A 25,922-nucleotide genomic window follows, 5' to 3' on the forward strand; every position below is an offset into this window, starting at 1 on the left:
GGCCTACAGACAGAGAATACATGAGCCCTCTTCAGTGATCAGAGTGGAGGATGCTCCAAATGAACACACAGAGTGAAACAACGTTCAGACTGAGTGCTTTTGGAGGAGAGAGCGAGAGGAAATGTACTAATCCCAGATAGCAGATCACAAGAGAAAAGGTATCTTGGCATTTCAGCTGCGGCTAATGGCTCCAGGGGTTTTAAGGCTCATGTTATTAGCCTGGAAAAGCCTGACAAAGGAACAAGAATCCAGGCCTTAAAGATAGGTTAGATGTTCATGGCTTGCAATGAAGTCATAAAATAATCTGAACAAATTAGAGCAGTTCAGATCAACAGTGCACTCTAAAAAATGCTGGGTTGTTTTAACCCATCTTTGGGTCAAATATGGACAAACTCAGCCATTAGGTTACATGTTTAAATTACATTTTTAACCCAACATTTGGGTTTGTCCATATTTGGAAAAATAAAAAATAATATACAAAATCACTCGACTGTTCACCTGAAGATGAGAAAGAAGTTGAACATCTAAATGTAGCATATAACTTTGTATTTGAGTACAATGAATATCCCAAAGCATTCACAACAATCTGGCCAGATCATCACACAAATAATAATTTATTGCTTGTGGAAAAATGGGGAGAAAATCAAAACCGTGGTATGCGAAACGCATTGGTCGATAATGACAGACAAGGACTTGGCTTGTCAGCACACTATCCAACGGCACATAAAAAATAAATAAAATTTAAAAAATCAACTGTGAACTGACTAAACAAGTAATTGTTTTCAGGTTAGATGTATTTTGGACACCATTTTCCAACCACGCTTTCCTAGTAGAATAAGACTATGCGTGTATTTGAATGCTTTGCTGAAACTGTTGATTATTTAAAAAAAAAAAAAATCATGCATTTGTTTTGATACAAACTTAAATCGCTTAAACTCTTGGCAAAAACTTGGTAATCCTACCCCAGGGGAGAAAAAAGAAAAACACACACATTCTTTGAAATTGTCTACATTGGTCTATGGTCTCAAAACCGCTAGTCTCTTACTTTCTCTTGACGGCAAGTCATAGATTCAGTCTGACACAATAAAGTAATAAACCAGGCCTTGATTGATTTGTAGTTGCAATTACTGTGGCGCTGTCTTGTTAATAGCTTTATTTTCTTGCCTTTCTAAACATGTATACAGCCGCTCTCACAAGAAATGACCTTAAAAGGTTAAAGACTCAAGCCCCCAAGGGTGAATCATAGGTCCAAGGTTACATGGAAATGGGAGACTGATTGCTTCTCAACGACATCTCGAAATCTACTCCTGAAAACAATATTCTATGATGGATGCTGCAGTCTATGAACCAAAGGACTAAAGAATGGCTGCAAATCATCGATAGGCTACAGGGAGGGTCATAGCTACTTTGTGAAAAGCCTGAACTCTTAGAAAACAGCTTTAAAAAGTGAAGACATTAATCATTAACTACCTCTGACTCAGTGGGAGAGTAGAGGACACCAACAGGAAGTGGTAAACAGAAGCAGGATTCTTCTCCTTAGCCTTAAAAAGGACTATGAAGACTGTATTAATATGATTAAAGCAATTAAACTGCACAACCAGCTAATGACATCAACTGTTAACTGCCACCACAACAAACTTCATTAATGTTGCATAAATGCATTGCAAATTTAGTATTTTTATTTATCGTCATTTTATATTACTGGCCATTTATTCAAATCGTTAAACAAATTATAGCTAATTTAGTTTCCATAATGCATGAGGATAGTTTTAGCGCTAAAAGCTAAACAAAAAGAAAACAGGAATGAAATGCTTACCTACAAGTAGTCCCCAAACGTTGAAAGGTGTAGACTGCCATCTTGTGGAAAGCTTCTAATGCTTTGACGTTGAATTGAGCAGAGATTCAGATAAAACACTGCTTCTTTTCAATGATTTTATTTATTTTAGTCAAATATATATGAATGCTTCCTTCATGAGGAGGGCTTCTCGGAGAAATTATAACAGAAAATCCATTCATCTAAATAAAACTGCAAACAAATAAACATTTGTAACACGCATAATGATACAGGGACAGACCATTTTTAGTTTGTGCCGTGGGATGACATTTTGACAGTCTAACACAACCATCATAATTTATTGTGATAAAACATGATTTTTTTGAACCCCCTAATGCATCTCAGAGGATTTACATGATTTGAAGTCTTTAAAAGTTCCTGAAGATATTAGGAAATTTCCAGAAAGTCTGGTCTGAAAGCATCCAGCCATACTTTTTGTCTTGTGATTCGGAGTTATGTAGGGTTTTTGCATAAAGGCACAAAGCAGTAAGGCCCTCCCCCCCCCAAGGGCATCCTATTCTCATTTTTTTTTTTTTTTTTGGCAAGACATTGGTCCCAATTGGCAGTCCTCTTTTTCCATAGCCACTTACGTAAAAGGAAAAATAAAAAAGACAAAACATCAATAAAACCATTATGTGATTATACTTAAAGTGTACAGGTCTAATTCATAATTACCAAGTAATAAAATAAACATACTGAAACCTACAATCAGATGTGATCTACAGTTTAGAGAATACAGAGGGACATTCTGAAGTTTCAGCAGTGTATGACAACCTAATGGAGAGCTTGTTTGGGGGAAGTTAAGTCAAACCTACTACAGAGGGTACAGCTCAGATTTCATCTTTCCCTGTCTGAAGCTACTGTGCATGCTGGACAAGGGCAGGACTGCCAGGAGCCTAAGGATGGTTGAAATGTTGGGAAATAACTGGATGTCAGAAGCTTTGAGAGTTCCAAGAACAGTGTCGGGTAGCTGTTGATGAGTGGCAGAAGGACCTTGCCACCTGTCCCTCCACCTCTGCAGCTCAGTGTGGAAGGAGTGTAGGTCAGGTAAGTCATCTTGAAACACCTTGACAAACTCAGTGTCCGTGCAGCATCCCTCCACGTTTGACATGACATAAGGCACAACCTGCAAGCAGCGAAGAGCAGACAGAACATCCTGGGAGATCCCTTCCACCTCAGCAAAATAGTGCTCAATGGCCCCTTTACTGAGGTCCACTCTGTAGTGCACGTTTAAGGGTGGTTGTAGTGACGGTACCTGCAGCTTAGAAGCTAGTGCAACTGCCTCTTGAAACCAGGTTTGATGGTGCAAGTCAATACTGTTCTTCGTTTCACTGAGAAAGGGCAGGAAATCAGACAGGCGGTTTACAGCTTGATACACGTCATAGGAATTTCCCTGAAGACTCAGACTTGTGTTTTTGGTGAGGCTCAAGATGTTTTTTATAATCACAACTGTCAATATGAAATCAAAGTTTTGGACAGCAGAAAGGAAGCTCTGGGCCTGTGCTGTAGTTGCCTCATTATCTTGTTTTCTTTTCATCTCGTTCAAGCAATGGACGATGGCCTCTAGAATGTCTGTAGTAATTTCCAGGCCCTCGTGACTCAATGCCAATTGATTGCTGCTGATCTTGGCTTTCAGCTCACTGGCTTTCCTTTCGTCCTTTTGGAACAAATGTACAACGGCATCCTCTAGTCTTACCCGACGTTGAACATCCTCAGAGAACCAAATAAACAGCTGCTCTAAGCACTCAAAACTTTGAGTTATCTCTCTCAGGGAGGACAAACTGGCTAGCAAAGACTTCAGAGTTACAGGGTTCGGGAAACTGAGAGCATGAGGGAGTCTCTGGGAAAGCAAAGCTGAAGCCTGTGTCATCTGAGAGAGCGAGGCACCTGTTCTTGCCAAGGTTTGACTTCTACAGAGTGCCAAGTTTAAACCCCACTTCTCAGAGAGAACAATGGTGAGAGTATCCACAAATGAAGCAATATTTGAGGAAAGGGGGATAAATGCTAATATATTTTCACTCTGAATGTCTTGTTTGTCAAGGTAGTGTATTCCTACAGGGATGTACAGTTGGCCATCAATTGCAAGCTCTTCCTCAGTAACTATGGAAAAGAATTTTATGTTACATAGTTTTTTGAGCAATTCCTCTCGAGCATCAGCATTGTAGGGGGTAAAAACTATTTTTTCAGGTCCACTGCCATCCATGGTAATTACTTGGTCTGCACTATCATTAGCCTTTACTTCAGACTGGTCTGTGCCTTCTGATGCTGCTACTATGGCATGATCGGTAATGTCTTCAGGGGAAACAGGTGTGCAGCAGTCAGTAACACTTGGAGTTATTGCAGATGGCTGATAAAGGCAAACGCGTACTGCCGCGGTTTCTTGGCCTGAGCCATTTGGAGCCGCTGAATTGAACTGATTTGTGCTAACTTCTGCAGCTACTTTAGGCTGGTCAGGGCCAAACTGATCAATTTCACTTTGATTCCCTGGTACTATCTGGTCAGTTCCAACTTGACTAAGTTCCACAGACTGATCTGGTACACTTTGAATCAATGCAGTTGCAAGAACGGTTCCACCTTGAGCTTCTGCTACAGACTGATTATTACCATGGGTCACATCTGCCACAAGTTGATCAGTTCCACTTTGCTCCTCTGATGCTACCTGCCAAGTTCCAACATTATCTGCTAACACAGACCCACTTTGATCTTCCACTATAGGCTGATGAGCTGCATCTTCCACAAATGCATCAGTTACAGTTTGATCTGCTGTTAGAGACTGGTCATTTCCAGACTCGACTACCATGAGCTGATCAGAGCCACATTGTTCCCTCAAAACCAGCTGACTAGTTCCAACTTCATTTGGTAACATAGACTGACCAGTTCCACCTTGATCTGCTATTACAGACTGATCCTTTCCAGAGTCAACTACCATGAACTGCATTGATCTACATTGATCCCCCAAAATTAACTGACTAGTTCCAACTTCATTTGGAAATGCAGTTTCTGTCTGACTGGCTTCACTTTTACCATCAACTATAGACTGATCTGACTCAACTTGACCAACTGCTATGAACTGATCAGGTACACTTTGATCTTCTGTTACTGACTGACAGGTTACATCTTGATCTTCAGTTCCAGACTGATCATTTCCAGAGTCATCATCTACCATGAGCTGATCAGATCTACTTTGATCTCCTGATACTAACTGACTAGTTTCCCCTTCATTTGGAAACCCGTTTTCTGTCTGAGCAGCCTCATCTTCACCCTCTACTAAAGAATGATCATTTTCAACTTGACCGATTACCATGAACTGTTCAGTTACGCTTGAATCTACCATTTCTGACTGACCCGTTACACTTTGATCTGCTGTTAAAGACGGATCATTTCCAGAGTCAACTATCATGAGCTGATCGGATCCACTTTGATCTCCTGACACTAACAGACTAGTCTCACCTTGACTTGGAAAGCCATTTTCTGTCTGAGCAGTGTCATCTTGACCCTCTACAACAGAACGATCCTTTTCAACTTGACCAACTACCACGGACTGATGAGTTATACTTGGATCTACCATTTCTGATTGACCCGTTACACTGTGATCTGCTATTAAGGACTGTTCATTTCCAGAGTCATCTACCATGAGCTGATCGGATCCACTTTGATCTCCTGATATTAACTGACTAGTTTCCCCTTCACTTGGAAACCTGGTTTCTATCCGAGTAGCGTCATCTTGACCCTCTACTACGGAATCAACAGTTTGTGGTAATTGGTCAAGTTGAAAATTATGAGTAACACTTGGATCTACCATTTCTGATTGAATCGTTACACTTTGATCTGCTGTTAAGGACTGTTCATTTCCAGAGTCAACTACCATGAGCTGATCGGATCCACTTTGATCTCCTGATTTTAACAGACTAGTTTCACCTTCACTTGCAAACCTGGTTTCTAGCTGAGCAACGTCATCTTGACCCTCTACTACAGAATGATCCTTTTCAACTTGACCAACTACCATGAACTGATGAGTTATACTTGGATCTACTATTTCTGATTGACCCGTTACACTTTGATCTGCTGTTAAAGATTGTTCATTTACAGAGTCAACAACCATGAGCTGATCGGATCCACTTTGATCTCCTGAAACTAACAGACTAGTTTCACCTTCTCTTGGAAACCTGGTTTCTAGCTGAGCAGTGTCATCTTGACCCTCTACTACAGAATGATCCTTTTCAATTTCACCAACTACCATGAACTGTTGAGTTACACTTGGATCTACCATTTCTGACTGACCCCTTACACTTTGATCTACTGTTAAAGACTGTTCATTTCCAGAGTCAACTACCATGAGCTGATCGGATCCACTTTGATCTCCTGATACTAACAGACTAGTCCCACCTTCACTTGGAAACCTGGTTTCTATCTGAGCAGTGTCATCTTGACCCTCTACTACAGAATGATCCTTTTCAATTTCACCAATTACCATGATCTGTTGAGTTACACTTGGATCTACTATTTCTGATTGACCCATTACACTTTGATCTGCTCGTAAAGACTGTTCAGTTCCAGAGTCAACAATCATGAGCTGATCAGATCCACTTTGATCTCCTGATACTAACAGACTAGTTTCACCTTCACTTGGAAACCTAGTTTCCAGCTGAACAGTGTCATCTTGACCCTCTACTACAGAATGATCCTTTTCAACTTCACCAACTACCATGATCTGTTGAGTTACACTTGGATCTACTATTTCTGACTGACCCGTTACACTTTGATCTGCTGTTAAGGACTGTTCATTTCCAGATTTATCGACAATGAGCCGATTAGATTCACTTTGATCCCCTGGTATTAACTCACCTTCATTTGCTAACCCAGTTTCTTTCTGAACAGCCTCATCTTGACTTTCTACTACTGACAGATCAATTCCAAGTTGGCCATCTGACATGAACTGATCATTTACAGTCTGATCTTTGGTTTCTGACTGATCAGTTTCACCCTGACCTGATGCTGCAGAAGGTTCATTGTGAGAGCAATCAACAGCTTCAAATTCATGAGATTCAATTTGATCCCCTGGTATCAACGGACCAGTTTTACCTTCATCGTCTATCTCTGTAACTATCTGAAAAGCTTCATCCTGACATTTTACTGTAGACTGATCAGTTTCCACTGGACTAACTGTCAACTGCTCAACTACACGTTGTTCCCCAGTTTCTGTCCGGTCATTTCCAGCTTGATCTTCAACTGCAGCTGTATCATTTCCACTCTCATCAATTTCCATGACTTGATCAGTTTCACTTTGATCTACGGACACCATCTGATTATTTAGACTGTAATCAACTGCAATGAGCTGACAAGATTCAGTCTGATCCTCTGATATTAACTGACCATCTGCTACTGTGCGACAACCTTCATCTTGAGCATTTATAGATGAATCACTTTGTTTCTCTGTTGCTGGCTTGTCTGTTTCAATTGGTTCTGTTGCTACAAACTGATCAACTTCCATGGGTTGCTCAGTTTCACTTTGGTCAACCGATGCTAACTGAACAATGCTAACTGGCCGGTCTTTATTAGACTGCTCAGTTACATCATGGACAGATTCTGTTGGTTGGTCAGTTGTGCTGGTTGGCAGAGAGCTGCAAGCAGGGATGACTTGAGCTGAAGTTTGGTCTGAACTGATGGGCATTACACATGATGGCTGGTCAGGTGCACTTATGATGGGTATTTCTTCAGCCCTTTCTTTTTCACTGGTTTGTACTGGAATTTCCTCAGGAGCAACAGTTTTAACATCTAAACAAAATAGGAGACATGATTGTGTAAGAAAAACAGATGATTTATATTCATGTACCTAAGGTTATCACTAATACTTCTCATTTAGTATTACTGACCGGTTTCAGCATCCTTTGCCTCTTGTGGATAACCAGAACCATTTGTATCCACAGCCATCTCCTGTGGAGCCATGGCAATCACCTCTGAGAAAGGACAGGAAAGAGTGCGTCATAAAAACACAACAGCTTATTACAATACTTTGAGGGCACAATACTTTTAGTTCAACTACCATATCAATAATATTTTTTTATACTTGCATATATATATATATTTTTAGAGTAATTAGTTTGACATACCGCCTTCCATTCTCAGGTGATTAACTCTTGCTTTTACCTAAATGCATAAATGCAATCAGAAAGGATTTTCAGGAACATCACTCAATCATCAGGTTATATTACTAATAATAAGAACGTACAGCAAAATACACTGCATACAGTGAACTATAACAGTATAAAGACTAAGAAATTGACCATACCTGAGCAAGAAATTGTTGACTTTCTGGATCACCATCCACGCATTTCTCAATCACCTCCTCCAGGCTCTGTAGTGTCTGGCGATGCATAAGAAGCATGACTGCATCAGTCTTGCTACCTCCGCTGAAGATACCATCTCTAAGCAAGGTCCTGAAGGTATTTAGGGTTGTCTTCATTAGATCACACTCCATGCTAATGCTAGGCAGCACAGCCACAAGCTTAAGAAGGGTAGCAATGTTTGGAAGGTTTTTGGCTTCATTATGGAGCAAAGTCTCAGAGATGGAGGTGGGAGGACAAACATCTTGATATTTCTCCCTCCATACTGTGGCCCAGGTGTTTATGTCTTCTTCAACTGTTTCTGGCTCAGGGAGATCACTCAGGTATATTGTGTGCAGTTTATCTGTGGATTCTGGGAGAATGGGAAGAGGGTTGCACGTTGGCAGAAGGGACAAAACTTTCAGGGCTTTTAGGTGATTCTCAGAGAAGTTAAACTTCATTTCTTCAATCAAACCATTTAGAACTGGTAAGCTAACTGCCTCCAAGTAGAACGCTTCGGGTGAATCATAGCTACTAACAGATTCTGGATATGACAGCAATCCTGTAACCTTAGTCGAAAGCTCCACAGCCTCCTCAAACCAGGTAGAATGTACCGCACTCACATTGTCCAACATTTTGCTAAGAGAATCTATTATTGGCATGATCTTCTCAAGCTCACAAATAATGTCAGCCGGGTTTCCGCATCGAAACACAGTGCTGCAGTTCCTCAAGGGAGCGCAGGCGTTCTTCAAGATCACTAAGGGAATGACAAAATCGACCCGTCTAATAGCTGTGCACAGCGTCTGAGAATGCAGTGACATGCTACTACTCCATGACCCGCTGGAGTTGGTGCTCACAGAATCTAAACAATTCAGGGCACCCTCTAGCATGTCCACCAGAATATCGAAAAAGTCTTCCCTCTTTTTCCATCTAGACAAGCAGGTCTCTGGGATCTCTGCAAGTGCTTCCCGTGGGGTATTCAGAAGCCCATCCATGGTTTTGGCAAGCTCACTCTCCAATTTGGGTGACTGGTCAAAAAACTGTAGCAGATCCTCAGCTGTCTCCAAAACCTTTGTAATGTAGGAATTCTGTAGGCTTAAAGCCAGCCAGTAGGCAAGTCCACAAGACTCACTGGGAGTGTTCACCGCTAACGGATATCTCTCTAAAAAGCCCAAAGCCATCTTCCTGAGACTTTGGCTCCCCGTACCAATGCACATGATGGACTGGCCACGACAGTAGCCCATCTGAAGTCCCCACTCATCCTCAAGTGTGGTTGAAAGAGTTTTAGCTTGCAAATCGAGATCAGAGCTTTCATCAAAGGGCAGAAAACCTATGAGCTCCACTTTAGGAATGCAGTGATTTACATATCTAACAAAGAGTGGTAGGAACTTTGCTGTGCCCACTGAGATTGCTCTATCGGTGATGATGGAAAAGAAAGGAGAGTCCTGAACTTCAGTGAGGATTGTTTCTCGTATGGCCTTCACAATACTTTGTAGCATTTTTCCTTCTGAAAATGATGTCCCTTCCTTCTGTACCCAATGACATGAGGCAAGTTTCTGTGCAACAGCATCTTGCTCTGGTTTGTTAAGGTCGATCCACGAGCAGTTTCTCCTTGCAAGTATGGCTGCCTGTTTGAAGACTTCTTCACAGTTCCTTATGTTATCTGTTGGTTCATCAGAACGTCCATTCTCATCCACAACCTGCTCCACATCTTTAACCTTTGCATGCTGGTCCTCAGCAACTACTTCTGCTACGTTTTCAGTCTGCTGCTGAGTCTCTATGCTCTCTGCTCCCTCTTTGTGGATATCAGCTTCTAGAAGGCAGGGTAAACATTATTCAAGTATAAATGAAACAAATATTACATTAATGACTCAAACACATCAATGATTCAAATGAAAAGCCAGTCAAAAAAAATAATAACCACTACCTGCTATCTCAGAATTCACCACTAGTTTTCTGGAGTCTTTGTCCTGTGAAAAGAAGTACTTGTGAATAAAGCTGAAAAAATAATAAACCAATAACTAGAGATCGACTGATATATCGGTTTACCGATATTAAAGCATTTTCCCATAATTGGGTATAGGTTTTGTAATATCGGAGTCAGTGATAAACAATAAATTCCTCGCCATCTTATGGCTGTTTTGAGAATTGCGAGCAAGACTGAGGGGAGAGGAGCCAACAACGGTGTTCATAGTTAATATAACTTGCCTTAATCCCTTAATTAATAAACATAACCGCCATTAATGATGTTACATAAATGCTTGTCATGTAGTTTAAACTTGGCACTAAAAAAATAGAGACGGACTCACGTAATCCGTCAAGTAATGTCCCAATAAAGAAGAAACTTTACATGAATTAAAACAGCCATGATTGAGTGAATGTTGGAAATAAAAGCGCTGAACAAAATTCTCCCTCCGCTCCTCATTACCCTCATGAAGTCATGTTCATAGAGCCATTCACCCACTGAGTTGATGCTCAGGAAATGCTTCAACATGGCAACCGTATGCAGCTTTTAATGAAATCCACTCATTTAGAACGCCTTGAATAATATTAACCTCTACAATTTAACATTATTTAGCTAATAAACATCTAAATAATTGCAGCTCTGTGCAAATTAAATATCTCCACGAGAGACGTTTGGTGTAAAAGCACAGATAAAAACAGCGCTCTGTCAGCAGGTAGACCATTTCATAATCTAAACCCACAAAAACATCAATAATTCAGATAACATTCCAGATGAGATGGACTTGGTAATTGCGATAAGGGAATTTGTTTATTTTTCTGACTATGTTTGCATATTACAGTGCATATTCCATTCTCTTCACTCTTTAGCCTATCAAACAACAGATAAACCTTTTAAAACTGTAGTTTAAATAAATGCTTATATTTATTAAGACATTTATAGTTGATAAGCCATTTATGTTCTCCATTATAAAACAGACTTTGTAAATGTATTTTGCTTGCTGTTAATATGCTGTTATTATAAATATTCAAAATTATTAAATCTCAAAATAATTTTTACATGCTATATTCATTACCTGTTTGTTTACCTTATCAAATATTTTATTAAAAATAAATTATTATTATTAAATAATTTATAATTATTTTTATTAAAAATATCAGTTCTATATATATGTTATTGGGCACAAAAACATGCAAATAAATGATATCAGTTATAAATAAAAATCAATATCGGTGATGAGGCAACGTTTTACTTAAAATAATTCAAAACTATGTTTACCTAGATCACCGATTTACACTTAAAATATGAGTGCAGATCTGTGCCCACTTAAAAAATGAGGTGATATACTACATAATCAATGCAACTTTACAAACCTGCAGAGTGTCCCTGTTCTCCACTTCATCCATGTGGATGTCATCTGCAATGTTGGAAAAGAGGGAATTAAAGTTGGCATGAACTGAAAATTCACCCTATTTTCTTAATGCATGTTATTGATCTTTATGTGGATAACTTATCTACCAGAAAAAAGTAAACATGCATAAACATGCATACATTCATATACATACACCCCCAAACACAAATACTTTTCCCTTACCCAAAAGAGATGGAAAAAAAATTTAGATAAGAGTTTTTAAAAAAAGAAAAAGAAAGCTTTAAGAATAATCACAGACTACATACCTTCTGTTTTTATTTCAGCAGTCCTTCCTAAGGTTTTGGATTCTTTGTCCTGTGGAGCGCAACGGGCATTAGAAATACATTTGGAAAGCAAATGAAACATTTCACACACAAAAAACTGACCCTTACCAGGCAAATACCCTCCAGCGTCTTCGGAGTAAGCTTTAAGCACTGAGCAACCATTCTGTCCAGGTCTCTGTTAAAGTCAGTGCCGATCTGAAGCATGGCTAAACAGGGCAATCTATCCATGGGCGAGGTGTTGCTCAAGTATTTCTGATACATTTTATGCCGCTTCACCTCACCACAATATTCCAAGGCTGTGCTTGGCAACACACACATAATCTTCAGCAACGTATTGATGTTTGTAAAGTACTGCATAAGGGGTAGTCGCAGGGTCTGAAAAATGGTCTCCGGTATGGTTACACTAACCACTTTCGTCTTCCACTTCACTTTCCAGCAGCTCAGCTCTGTGAAGAAATTGTCAGGATCTGGAAGGTCACCAATGTACAATGGAGGTTTTGACTTCAGAGTTTCAAAAACATAGCTCATCGTCACAGAGCACGGGACCAAGGACAATAAGTTGAGAGCCTCCTTGTGGTCATCAGAGAAATAGTCTTTCACCATGTTTATCAGGTGGTCAACTAACGGGACGCTCATTGCATCTTTGTAGTATGAACCTGGTTTCAAGAGGCTGTCCCTCGGAACAATCACACTATCAGGCACTTTAACCTGCACACCCAGATTCTGAGCAAAAGAACAAGCTTCATCAAACCAGTTCTGATGGAAAACCTTGATGTTGGTCTTCACTCGGTTAAGTGTGGCCACAATACCACTGATCTGGCTGAGCTGCGAGGCAGCACTAAAATGGTCTTTCTGTAGCGCTGCACTTAGTTCTCTGGTGAAGGATGAGGCATTCTTTAACGCAACGATTGCCACAATGAAGTCAAAGTCCCGAATTAACTGAAGTAGTCTTTTGGCTCGGTTGGATACCGCCAAACTCCATCTTTGTGGTTGACAGTTGTCAATATTTTCTAGCCAATGCGCCAGAGGCTCCAGAATCTGAGCGAAGACTTCGTAAGAGTCATGCTTTTCAAGCCAAGAAGAGCAGAACTTTCCTTGAAGCTCATGGATTTTCTCATAGCTCTCTCTTAAGCCTATGGCTAAGACTTGATCTAACTGTTTCTCAAGGGCAGGCATGCTGTGAAAAAAAGACACTATCTCCTCTAATGTGTCTATGGTTCTGATGACTGCGGCTACTGGAACCGACCTTGACCACCAGGTATTGAAAGAGTAACATGAGCAATGTGTGCATATAGCGAGAGGATACTTCTCCTGTATTTTACAAGCAAAAGCCTTGAGCTTGTAGGACACTTCCCCAGAGCCAAGGTAAGCTTGACCTCTGCAGTAGCTTAAATCCAGACTCCACTCATTGGTGACAACATCATAAAGTCGCTCGCAAATGGCCTCGGTGTCGAGAGTAACCTCGACAAATCCCATAAGCTCAAGCCGCATGACATCGAAGCTGTCAACAAATCTGAGGAAGATGGGCAAGTAGTCAGTCTCTCCAAATCTGACAACTCTGTCGATAAACAGGGAGAAGAATGAATTTCTGACCTCTGAAAGAATCCTATCCCTAACGACATCCTCACACACTTTAAGGACTTCATTCATCTCAGATTTGGTCACATATTCTACTTCTTGATCTTGATCACCCTGAGTGTGTCTGCTTTGCCTGCTATATGCGGCAGAGACAGCCGCTTGTAATGCAGATTTTAATGCCTCTTTATCGGTTTCTGAACACTCGGGTGGTTTCGGTCTCTCGACGTCCATGTTTAAGGTCATCTCTCGTTGTTCTTCCGCATCTTCTTTAGAAGCGTCATTTGCACTGGTTTCCGGAACTGTACAGGGGTTGAAAGAGAAAAATCAACAACCGTATCCAACATAAAATTCAATTTAAAGGGTTTTGGGTTCACCCAAAAATGAAAATTCTGTCAGTATTTACTCACCCTAATGTTGTTCCAACCCCGTAAGACCTTCGTTCATCTTCAGAACACAAATTAAGATATTTAAGATATTAAGATCGCTCCTGCATACTAGTCCATACGCTTCTTGAGGGAATGACTCTTACTGGTATCGAAAAGTCGTTAAAGACATCGTTAAAATAGTCCAAGTGACTACAGTGGCTCAATTTTAACTTCATCACATGACGAGAACACTTTTTGTGCGCAAAAACAAACAAAAATAATGACTTTATTTCAACTATTCACTTCCTTCTCTATGGGCCTGTAGTCAGTTAACGTAGTGTGATTGCGTAGAGCTACGTCACATGTAGGCTCAGTATTGGCCGACGCTGGTCATGTGTGTGTGATGTGTGTGACGTACAATAACAGAAGCTTACGCTATTAAACTAGTAACCTGACTCGCGCAGAGGGAGAAATAAACGAACAGTTTAAATAAAGTCGTTATTTTTGTTGTTTTTTTGCGCACAAAAGTGTTCTCGTCGTTTGATAAACCTTAGATTGAGCCACTGTAGTCACTTGGACTATTTTAACGATGTCTTTAATGACTTTTCGATGCCAGCAAGAGTCATTCCCTCAAGAAGCCTATGGACTAGTATGCAGGAGCGATCTTAATATCTTAAATATCTTAATTTGTGTTCCGAAGATGAACGAAGGTCTTACGGGGTTGGAACCACATGAGGGTGAGTAAATACTGACAGAATTTTCATTTTTGGGTGAACAAACCCTTTAATCTCATTTGAGCCATGAAAACAAGACAAAAGAGAGAGATGAGAGATGTTTTACCTGATGGTTGCACTTCCATTACATCATCCTAAAAACACACACACACACACAAATGGTGAATAGCAGGTTAAAAACATATTAGAGTTGGTTTTTTGTAGTAAATTAGTCAAAAAAAAAAAAAGTTTACCTCCTGTAATAGCTGCAGGATTTCCGGATATTTCTTTACATACCCCTCAACCATTTCCTCAATGCTAAAGTGGACGTCTTGATTGACATAAACAAAGGCCATATTGCTCAGTCTTTTTTCCACTGGCACTTCTTTCATGTAGGTGTGATACCGGTCCAGCACCATGTCGTACTGCCCATACACATCCGAATCCGCATGGACACATGGGATGGTGCCCAGCACTCTCAACAGGCTCTGTACATTTGGGTAAAAGCCTATATCTGGGATCTTGAGGGTCGCAAACACGCTAGTGGGAAGAATCCTTCGCTTGCTAGCATGCCTCCATTTCACTTCCCAACAGCCCAGCTCATCATAAAAGGAGTCAGGACGAGCCAAGTTATTCAGGTTAGCATCAGCGACTTTGTCTTTGCGGATGCTAAAATTGTGGTCAGCCATATATGAGGGCACCAATGACAACCATCTGAGGATTCTTGCCATTTCAGTGCCAAGGACTCTTTTGACTTCTTCAACAAGGTATTGCAAAACCTTCTTGCTCAGTGCTTCCCTGTAGTAATCCTCCAACGAAACTTGTGGTTTCTCCGTTCCATCCCCGTTTGTCACCATCTCCGCCGGCAAATTGACAGACACCCCCAACTTCTTGGCTCTGCCCAATGCGTCGGAGAACCACTTCCTGTGAAAGATGTCAATCTCCTGCATGTGTTTGGTGAGAAGCTTTAAGGCGTTTGAGATGGTGTACTGTAAAGTGCTGCTGATGCTGATTATTCCCCTGAGGCTGGGGTTCAGGATGCTCACACAACACAGAGTGTTTTTCAAGACCACAAGAGTGATGATGAAATTAAAGTTCTTCAGTTTCTCTTTCAGCTTCAGAAGCCCTTCGACAGTGTCTGCATCCACATCTGAAAGGGCACTGGTGCACATCTCTCCAATGCTGCTCAAAAGCGGCTCCAGGATATCAAGCATTGTCTGGAAAGCATCTGTGCCATATTCCCAGTGGTTCTGGCAAGAATCCTTGACTCGGTCCACCTCACCTTTGATGTGGCTGTATGAAGCGGTGATCTTGGTATCAAGCTTCTTCGCCAGAGTTTCTGATTGCCTAATAACTGAAGCGACCTGCTCTACAGTATCAACAACATCTTGAATTGGAAGGATAGGCATGGAGCGAATCAACCACATGTTGAAGGCGTAGGGCTCACTGGGGGACAAAACTACCTGTGGAAAATCCCGCAACATCCTGCAGGCGAGATCCTTCAGCTTCTGACACATGCTACCTGATGACAGGTAGGTGAAGCCACGGCAGTGCTCCATCCGAAGGCCCCACTTGTTGCGGGCCTCGGATATGAGCATTAGGAACAGACTGTCAGAGTCGACGTCACAGGGAAGGAATCCCATGAGGTGTTTCTGTGGGAAGCCTTCACCTGTGACAGAGCGGATGAACAAAGGAATCTGATCCTTGCCCTCAATGTTTATTTTGTCCAGGAGAAGTATGGAAAAGAAGCGTGCAAGGCGCAGGCTATTGCGGATCTCCTCACGCATCACATCTTCGCCCAAGTTGAGCACTTCTTTTTGGTCGATCTTCTCCGCACATACGGTATTGACTGAAAGCGGCCCAGCTGGGTCATTCCCCAAAGGCTTAACCGAGTTAAGAGATGCATTGTTGGCGATGCTGAAACCAGTGAAGGCTAACGTCTCTTTGAAGTAGTCTTTCAAAGTTTCCTTCGCTTTGGAAATAGCAGGATCCTCCTCTGATTCATCCTGTGCAGGAGGATTTTGAGCTTCAATGTTCTCTGCTGAGTCACTCTCAACTTTAACTTCCGCCTCCGTCACAGAGGGGTTTGAGTTATCAGTGGCACCTTCAAAACAAAAAAAAAGAGAGAGAGAAAGACAAAATAGTAGAGAATCCCTGGTGATTAGTTTGTGTGATTACAAAGGGGGAGAGAATTAAAAGATGCTGATATGGAAATGCATTATCTACCTTTAGTTTTCTTTGTGACAATTGGCCCATCTCCTGTCTGAAAAACAAAATAATAATAATAATAAAATGTATTGTGCTAAAATGTTTGTAGTCAACATGACAAATAAAAACAACGTATAATAACAATAAGCTAATACATTTCTTTACTGATAGCTATAAATTATAAAATGCTTGTTGGGTAAGGCATGTATGTCCACCAAAGCATTTTTATGGCGCTTTTCCACTGATGGTACGGCTCGGTAAGGCTCAGTACGGTTCGGCACGGCTCGGTTCGCTTTAGCTCGGTTGCTTTTCCACTGCAGTTAGTACTGCTTTAAAGTGGGTGGGATTATAGACTGATCATAACAGCGGTGGCTGTTAAATCTAGCAGGTTTGGTTTCTCGTGTCGATGTCTATTGGTCGCAAATACAATGACGCTAGTACTGATGATTCTGTCTGACCAATCAGTGATCTGCAGTGTTTCACGTCACATTTAGTACCGGTACGTAGGGCTGGGCGATATGGCGATATATATCGTTACCGCGATAGAAAACATCAGTCGTAACAGATTTTTTTATTCCGTGTATACCGCGAAATGCAAATAAGGGGGCGTGGTTAACTCCCGTGCAGTGTGAGACTGATGCTGAGATTTGTCAAAGAAACATGGAGAAAGCAGATCAAGAGGATCCACAAAGGAATTACATTTTCTAAAGGGTTGTTGTTAACATGATATGTTCGGGGGGAAAGGCAGCCGTCAACTTCAGCAGAGCAGCAGCACCCAGGCTACAGTTTAGAGGAGTGCACGTTCGCAACGGGGAAAGCATGAAGTTACTTGATAACAACGTTCCATAGGCTATATCAATATCATTACGAGAAATAACCTTAAATAATGTATAGTTATCCGCATCTTTCCTTCTCTTATGTATAGTTACTTTTTAAACATGAAAATCGCATTCAGCATGAATGAACATCCTGCTTTTTAAAACGAATGTATAATCCTGTTTCTGAGGCAAAATTACTAATATGCAGCGCGAGTTATATATGCTTTAACTCCAAACAATTTCCAACTGAACCAGTTGATAAAATCTTCCTTTTATTCGATCCGTGATTACAACTTCACTCTAATCGATCGCATTTTGTTGATGTAAAAGACGCGCGCGTGCACATGCACTAAGAGGGAGCGCGCGGTGTTCGACGCACTGTTATAAGTTGTGTATAATTTAAACTACTTCGTCAACACTAACAGTAGCAGCGGTTTGGTTTTCATATTGCTGCTATCCTTCTTGTCACTTCTGAACTGACGGGTTGCCATATACAACAAAAAGAGCAAAACAAGCCCTTTGAAACAACAGTGTGTGCAGTCTCCGGTTGTGCAGGAATACCCTTCTCCGTTAAAAATGCAGTATAATAAGCACATGTGGTAAAAAAATATTATAATTATATTATATATATTATAAACTGATTGATGAAGTAAAGCAATGCATGAGATTGAAAAATTATTTAAAGTTGAAATGCACCTATGAGTTGTATTTAATATCAATCTGTTGTGGGAGTGTTTTTTGTTTACTATATTTTGATATAAAAAGTAGTTTACCAAATAAATAATTTACCAAATAAAATAAAAATAAAACAAGGTGACATACTTTTCATTTCTAAAGTATTTGGGTTTATTTATTATACAAAGCCCTTTTTGTCGATTTTTTTTTTTTTTAGGATAACTATATAAATAACTATATCGTGAATTATATCGTTACCGTGAAATAAAATTAGTCATATCGTGAAACACAATTTTGGTCATATCGCCCACCCCTACCGGTACGGTGCGCTTGAAAAAAATGCCAGGCGATCGGCACTTCAGCGTGAAAAAAAGTTCAGCGCCTCGTTACGCTCATGGCGTTCTAAAAACGCGGCGCTCCCATTGAAAACAGGCCAGACGCGTGGAAAAACGCTTTGGTGGACACCTGGCCTAAAGGACTATTGAGAACTATTACAAGCATGACATTTTTTTTTTTAAGGGTGTGTGGTTTGCTCCATTAAAATGTTGCTTCATAAAAGTCTATATAGTGTAAGATTATGCTGAAAATTAGTCTTATGCAGAGTATGCAATGCATGCAAAAAGTGTTAGCGCAGAAAGTTTACTTAATTTTTTTTGCAACTATGTGCTGGTTTCACTGTATCACTCTTTACAAAGAAACTCTGTCCAATGCAAAACAGTTCACATCACCTTTAGGCTAACCAGAGTTTGGTGTATCCTTTTCAGGAGTGGCTAGAGACCATGCATTACTGATTTACTAATAAGGTTCTGAAGTGTAAATCAGAGACTTACAGAGACTTTCTCCCTTGTCCTTTTTCTGTTGCTAGTTTGAGTTTTGCCTTGGTTAGATGCGAAATCAAATATAGTAGGAATGGCATCATCCTTCAAAACAGACTTAAGATCACCCTGGAAAAAGAAAAAGAAAAGGGTTTTATACATGAGGTATGGGGTTGGGGCAGGGACAGAGGCTATTAGGCTATTATTAGGGAATGATTTGATAAAATGTGAATAAAAATCATTCAACAAAAAGACATCCCAATTATCAATTTAATAGCATCCTAATCTGTTTAGGCACCCTTAAACAAATGTAATATTGTGAATGAATTGAACCTTTTATCCATTTTAAGAAAAAATCAAATTCTTAGAAGAGCAAACTGAATTTTAAATAAGTTCGAAATGCATTTCATTTAAATGCAAAGTTTACTGTAATCTAGTTTAGCCACTAAAACTTACACTGAAGCGTGTAGTACAGTACTATCATCTTGGGAAAAATGTATAATTGAATAATTCTTTAATAACCTTTAGCAAAATGAATGTGGTATATCAAACAGGCAATTCACCAACATTCATGCTATATTTATAACCAATTAAATCTGCTTTGATTCACTCAAAACTCATTTTAATAACCATGTAGGAAATTTAATTTGACATTTATAAACATATGATGACATGTCAAAAATAGTTTGGGGGGAGACACAGACACAGGCACAAGTCAGCACAACACTTGTCTGGTTTTGTTCACTTACATCAAGCAGATAATGCGAGATATGAAGAAACAGAAAATGCTCACTTACTTGCTGACATATCACTGCTGTCTCAAAATGTTTTGAGCACAGTTTATAGTTCCTGTGTAAATCTTCAGCTGTTTTGGTCACCAAATCTGGTCTGTGGCAGTTACCCACCCATTGTTTACATCTAGAGATATGAGGTAAGGTTACTGCAGTAGTGCAAAACAATAGGTTTTAACAATAAAAAAACTAAAACAAAGCATTTATGTTTAATGAATGTCATAAAATATTAAATACCACAAAAAGAAACCAGCAAAGCAAAAATAAAGCCATAAACAAAATAACGTATTCTGGGGGAATTAAATTCCTGCCATTTTGGGAAGGGCCTGATGATGGCGAACGTGCACAGGACTCGTTTGCTTACAGTAACCCCATAAAAGTTGAAGCAATCACTTTGAAGAAAAATGAAAGGGGATTTCATTACTGCCAGCTACAAAATAAGCCTTTGCAAAAAAATAAATAAATAATAATCATTGCATAAAGATTAATGAAAGCAACATGTTCCGCCTAAACTGAAAGTACGGGTTTAATGCGTTCAATGAATCATTGCAAAGGGGGGTAGAAGCTAACCAGCTAACAAATAAGGCTAATTTGCTCGTTCTGTACTTAAAGACAAATATAAAAAGAAAAAAAATAACATTGATTAATTTGCGACTGCATTTACGCACAAAAGAAAAGGCTGCACTCACCGATCAGGATCCAGCGGGAAACTAAAGAAGGAAACGTTGGACTGGTCCGCTCTCTGCTTGCAGTTTGCTGCGGCACAGCATTCGGGCATTTTGGACTTAATCATAATGAATATTGCATTGCATGGATCCTCCAGCGCAAAATGAGATGCGTTGAAAGCAAAAAAGAGCGCGCGCGCGCGCTTCTAACGTTACATAGATTTAACGCTATCGAGCGATTTTCCAATCGTCGCGTGCATTCTACTGGAACTTGCTCATGGCCGAAATGTTGCTACTTTCACATAGGAATCAACAACCAGGAAGAACACCTATGTAGAGCGGAAATGGACTAAACTGAGGACGGATCACCCCCCCAAAATAAATCTATCGTCGTCATTCGTTCCCCTTCTCGCGTGCATTTAAAGAATATGTAAAACAAATGATTTGGGAAAAAATGTAGTACAAATGATAACGCAAATACAAATTGTTTCCGTCTCCACGAGGCGCCAAAGCGGGTTTTTTTTTGTAACCCACGTGGACATTCGAGGTCACACCCTTTTAATAACACTTAATATTGAGTCATAAATATTATATATAGGTGTAAGTCTTTTTTTACAGTCTATGGTGTAAGTATGCATGTGACAATAACCCGTTTAATCCCACCGGTAACATATAAAATTAAAAGTTGTTGATGTACACAGAGCTGTCAACAATAAATTACAGGTTTGGATCAGAGTGTATGTTAACAATATTTCATATTATGGATACAGATTTTTAATTTCAGTTTGCTCCTCTAAAATATGTCATAAAACACAGCCACAATTTGGTACATGTATTCATATTTGTTCTAATTTTAAATTACATTAATATTTAAATAGATTTATAATAAATCCTGTTTGGTAGTTATTGTTTCCCAGTTTACTATTTTACTTCGGAGCGATTTAATGTTTTTGAAACATTTTTAGAAAACATTTGCAGTTCTTAGTAAAGGTAACTAGTTTTTTTTTAGGAATATAACATGCTTACTTAGCTAAACTTAAATGTGTGAATAAATAAATGATTTAATATGGCATCTTGAAGCTGTAATCAAAGGCCTCGGGATTGATAATGTACCAATAAAATAACCAAGCTTTGTGATATGGCAATATAAATATTTAGTAAATACAATATGCATACAAAATAAATGTTTATGTCCATGACATAATTTGTAATGCATATTTCTAAATTCTTTATGTAAATATTATTAAATGTAATAATACAGTGTCCAAAGGAAATCACAGTTTATTTGGCAGTTTAATATAAAATTATACCAAATATGAAGAACAGAAAACATAGGATGTTTATATTTTTAAAGAAATGTCTTTAATTCTGAAAAACACATTTCAAGACACATTCATTTTAATTCTTTTAAATGTTTTCAAATAAATTCAAATTGAGGGTACATGTATATATACAATGTTAAATGAAACAGTAGGACAATAAAAAAAGGATTGAGTACTGGTAATCTTGGCTGACTGTACATGAAGAGCAAAAGTAACAAAATTACAAACATCAAACTGCCATATTTAAGACTGTACTGCTTCCTGTAATCAATCACGTTTCTCCGATGGCTCACTATCTGGAAACATTTTCAAGTATGTCTCCACCATGTTGTCCAAATCATGCTTAATGGCAGAGTTAATATAGAACAGGGCCATACTCTTGTTTCTGTGATGCACGGGCGTATCTTCCAGGTATGTTGTCAGTCGTTGTTTCGCAGTGCTGCAATTCCCATTTGACAGAGCAAAGACTGGCAGATTGTACAGGACTTTCAGGAGAGCACACACATTGGGGAAGAACTTCACATCGGACAGCTGAAGTGTCTCGTAGATGGTCGATGGCAATACAACATCTTTGCCTCCATGCTTCCATTTGATCTTCCAGCAGTGCAACTCGGCAGGAAAGGTGTCCGGGTTCAGCAGGTCATCTTTATAAATGTCCGCGCTGGTCTCCTCTGCGGTGTTGAACTTCAACTGTCCCATGATGGCAGGGACAAGTGACAAGGAATTCAAAGCCTTCAGATGATTTTCAGAGAAAAGGTCAGCAAGCTCCTTGATCACATGGGTGACCACAGGAAGGGTGACTTGCTCTTTATAGTAGATCTCAGGTTGGATTTCCTCACCAGACGTTGGTCGTTTTCTGAAGTACAGCCTGGGAACTTTTACTGGGATTTCAAGGGCTGCAGCCAGATTGACAGCCTCCTCGAACCAGAACTCATGGTAGACCTCGATATTATCGTAAACCTCATTCAGAGAATGCAGAACAGCCGTTAGACTGTTAGATGCGAAGAAGACTTCATTGGTTTTCCCTTGCAGATTCTTCCCAAAGGCTCTAGAGAAAGAAAGGACGTTTTTCAGCACCACTAACGTCATGACGAATTCAAAATCGGCCAATGCCTCGGAAATGACGAAGGCGCTGTGCGCCACCTCATCGTTCCATTTGTGATCTTCGTTGTCATGGACGCTATCCATGCAAAGCAGGAGAGACTCCAGGAGGTCGACGGCTAATTCAAATGTATCGTGCTGCTCGGTCCATTTCAAGGAGCACGCCTCCTTGAGGACGCAGGCTTTCTCTTCATTTCCCTGGTAGTAGATCGAAATCGCACTTTCCAGCTGATTTTGCAACAAGGGCGATTTACTGAAAAACGCATCCAGCTTTTTCAGGGTTGACATGACGAGATGCACTCCCGTGAACGTCATTGTGTTCGCCAGGCAGATGTTCAAGGAGCAATTGGAGGAAGGGGTGAGAACGGCCAGTGGGTATAGCTCAGCTATTCTGGCCACCACCGCTTTGACCTTGGTAGTGGACACGCCAGAACACAAATATGCCTGTCCTCTGCAATACTGCATGTCCAGGGCACATTTCTCAGTCACTTCAGCAACAAGCCTCTCGGTGATAGCCTCCACATCACCTTCGAAGAGCAGGAACCCGACGAATTCCTCCCGGAGGGTGTTGGTCTTGTCCACAAAGCGGACGAACAATGGGAGATGGCTCTCGCTGCCCATTTCAACCAGGTTGTCTACAACCAACGAAAAGAAGCGTCCTTCTTTAACCTCAGCCAAAAGCTCTTCACAAATGCACTTTTCCATCACTTCCAGGATCTGCTGCAGTTGAGTGGAGGAGCAGTACTCGAGGTTTACAGGCGACCCCTCAAACTTCTTTCTGAGGAATTCGTCTCCTGCGTTGATCCGGTACTCCAACAGTGCCTGGAAGTTGCTGGGAGTGAAGCTCTTGCTTCTGGGTTCTTTGTCCGAGTGCCCATGCAGAGGGATGTTCTGTGTGCCCATCATCACGACAACATCCAACAGAGACTTGAGATACTCTTTATTCAGCGTTTCCTCATCAATGACCTGAGGGCTGCTGTCAACCCCGTCACCATTTTTGCTCGCACTGATCTCTTTGGTTGTTGTCTCGCTATTATCTTTAGTTTCCTCACTTTGGGAGTCCGCTGAAAATGTAAAAACAATATTTGTGTAAATTGTGGAATAAAAAGAGTGTCAAATGGCAATATTACAGCAGTATGTGAGAAAAATTATATTGCAATGCCTAGATAGTTCTGAATCATAAAACAAAGCCACAAACAAAACCAACTCACATTTCTTCTTCTTCGCTTCAGGGGCATCCTTATTTTCAGTCTGTTAAAGAATTTGGTATGTTTTTAGTAAACCACTCACATTCAGTATTTAGGCCAAATTTAATTTCAACTTTACTTTGAAATGTAAAGAGACGGACATAATACAGTACACGATCGACATAGATTAAAACATACTGAGCTACTATTACCTCATTTTTTGACCGTTTGAAGGAAGGATTGTCAAATATGGTTGGTATCGCAGTATCCTTCAGTACAGTCCTGAAAGGGCTCTGGGTAATAATCACAATAGTGTGCAATGCAATATGTTAGTAATCGCATGCTATTTATTAATGGGAAGTTGTGATATCAAGCTGTAGTGTCCAATAGTTGTAAATGCTATACTAATATATAGCAATTTCTAATACCTGTACAGTATAATAACTATAAATGCTTTTTATTTAGGAATTTTAGATTTTAAAAAATATTACATTTAAGTGTAACAGCAACAAAAACATTATACATATATAAATTCATGTAATTTTAAAGTTTATTATTTTATAGTATAATTTTAGGTACATTCGAAAACTACCACAGTAATTACAAACTGAGCATGAATCCATAGCTTACGGTTTTGGTGATCAAGTTAGGTTCAAAGTGCCTTGCACACAGTCTGTGGTATTTGTTCAGATGGTCCGGCGTTTTGTCTTTCAGGTCTGAGCGACTGCAGTTTTCCACCCACTTCTTACATCTAGGGAATAAATTACATGAATGAAGCATCATAGCAGTTATTAAGTACAATGATGTAAACATTGTAATGGAGTAATACTATGATATAGTGCCTGCCTATTTTAATTTTTACTGTATTACACAATGTTGATTGTGGCTGGCTGCTAGTGCTAATACACAGCATTCACACTGAGATCAATGCCGTTCAGTACATGACAGATGACATTCAGTCAGTGTTGTTACTAACAGCCAGTTGGGCTAACGACTTCCCTATCCAATATAAACAATAGAAAAGCTGAGTAAAACTGGGCTGTCTGGTGAATAACTCCCAGTCCTGTAATAATACTTTATATGATAAGTTATATAAACACTATTTAATACATGACAGACTTGCATCTGATCTTTAAGCAAGCTAACTAGCTCAGGACAGCTCTGCATAGTCTGTACGGGCAAATACATGAAGTTAAATGAAAGTTAAACGCGAAACCCTATCGTCTGGCTAACAAAGAGTAAGATAGATGGGGGGAAAGTGTGTAATACCTCTCAGGGTCCCGTGGAAACCTGAAGAACGCCAGCACCGAGTGAGTGCTGTTCCTGGAGCAGTTCAGCGCCGCGCAGAAATTAGGCATCGTGCGTTCACTCTGAGTCGAATCTTAATAGCGAATCCAGTTCATTTGACTCACTGTTATGATATTCCGTTCAGAAAGTTTTACAAATTTTGTTTTATAGATTAATAAAGCGGTAAATTGACCTGCACTCTAGTGCTTTGTGTGGCCTGGAGGAGAAGCGCGTTGGAGTTCGTCTCCGTCCCACAATGCTTTGCTCTCACAACGCGAGTTCAAATTCCCAGCCAATCAGCGTGCGCTTGCGGGAAGAAAGTGGCGGCAGTTAGGGAGGAACCTGAATAAATCATAGATTCAAAACAATATTTTTATGAGCGGAACCGCTATCCCAAAAAGGAAAAAAACTCGGTTTTATATGACTTTCAAAAAAAAAAAAAAAAATCCAGTCACCATTTAAATTCTCATGTAATGAACGTGAATGGCGCCTTTAACTGTCATTAAGCACTAAGTTACCTCTGTATTTGTTATTTAAGGAAGCGAACCTGACAGTGAATAAACTACCATTTGTCATTTTGAA

At 40.0% G+C, this 25,922-nt stretch overlaps 2 protein-coding genes across 3 annotated transcripts; both read right to left on the minus strand.

Annotated features, from left to right (window-relative positions):
• Positions 1 to 1,918: 1,918 nt before the first annotated feature.
• On the minus strand, positions 1,919 to 20,938 carry LOC120481626 (uncharacterized). Of its 2 annotated transcripts, none has more exons than XM_039675370.2 (14): positions 20,468 to 20,938; positions 19,785 to 19,905; positions 19,003 to 19,116; positions 16,698 to 16,734; positions 14,726 to 16,575; positions 14,599 to 14,626; positions 11,924 to 13,692; positions 11,798 to 11,846; positions 11,494 to 11,537; positions 10,085 to 10,127; positions 8,124 to 9,967; positions 7,945 to 7,981; positions 7,708 to 7,791; positions 1,919 to 7,609 (listed from the first exon to the last, which is right to left on the minus strand). In XM_039675370.2, the coding sequence occupies exons 1-14, from the start codon at positions 20,569 to 20,571 to the stop codon at positions 2,649 to 2,651; spliced, it is 11,085 nt and encodes a 3,694-aa protein (XP_039531304.2). In that variant the 5' UTR covers positions 20,572 to 20,938; the 3' UTR covers positions 1,919 to 2,648. The 2 variants fall into 2 exon arrangements, with proteins under 2 accessions (XP_039531304.2, XP_039531303.2); XM_039675369.2 differs by having other exon boundaries at positions 8,124 to 9,970; positions 20,468 to 20,937.
• Positions 20,939 to 21,782: 844 nt separating this feature from the next.
• thap12a (THAP domain containing 12a) lies at positions 21,783 to 25,607 on the minus strand. Its single transcript, XM_039677870.2, has 5 exons — positions 25,323 to 25,607; positions 24,684 to 24,804; positions 24,266 to 24,346; positions 24,078 to 24,117; positions 21,783 to 23,930 (listed from the first exon to the last, which is right to left on the minus strand). Exons 1-5 carry the CDS (start codon positions 25,409 to 25,411, stop codon positions 22,033 to 22,035), a joined length of 2,229 nt encoding a protein of 742 aa, XP_039533804.2. The 5' UTR covers positions 25,412 to 25,607; the 3' UTR covers positions 21,783 to 22,032.
• Positions 25,608 to 25,922: the final 315 nt, after the last annotated feature.

This window comes from Pimephales promelas, chromosome 23 (genome assembly GCF_988280905.1).
Source record: "Pimephales promelas chromosome 23, fPimPro1.hap1.1, whole genome shotgun sequence".
Taxonomy (NCBI): domain Eukaryota; kingdom Metazoa; phylum Chordata; class Actinopteri; order Cypriniformes; family Leuciscidae; genus Pimephales; species Pimephales promelas.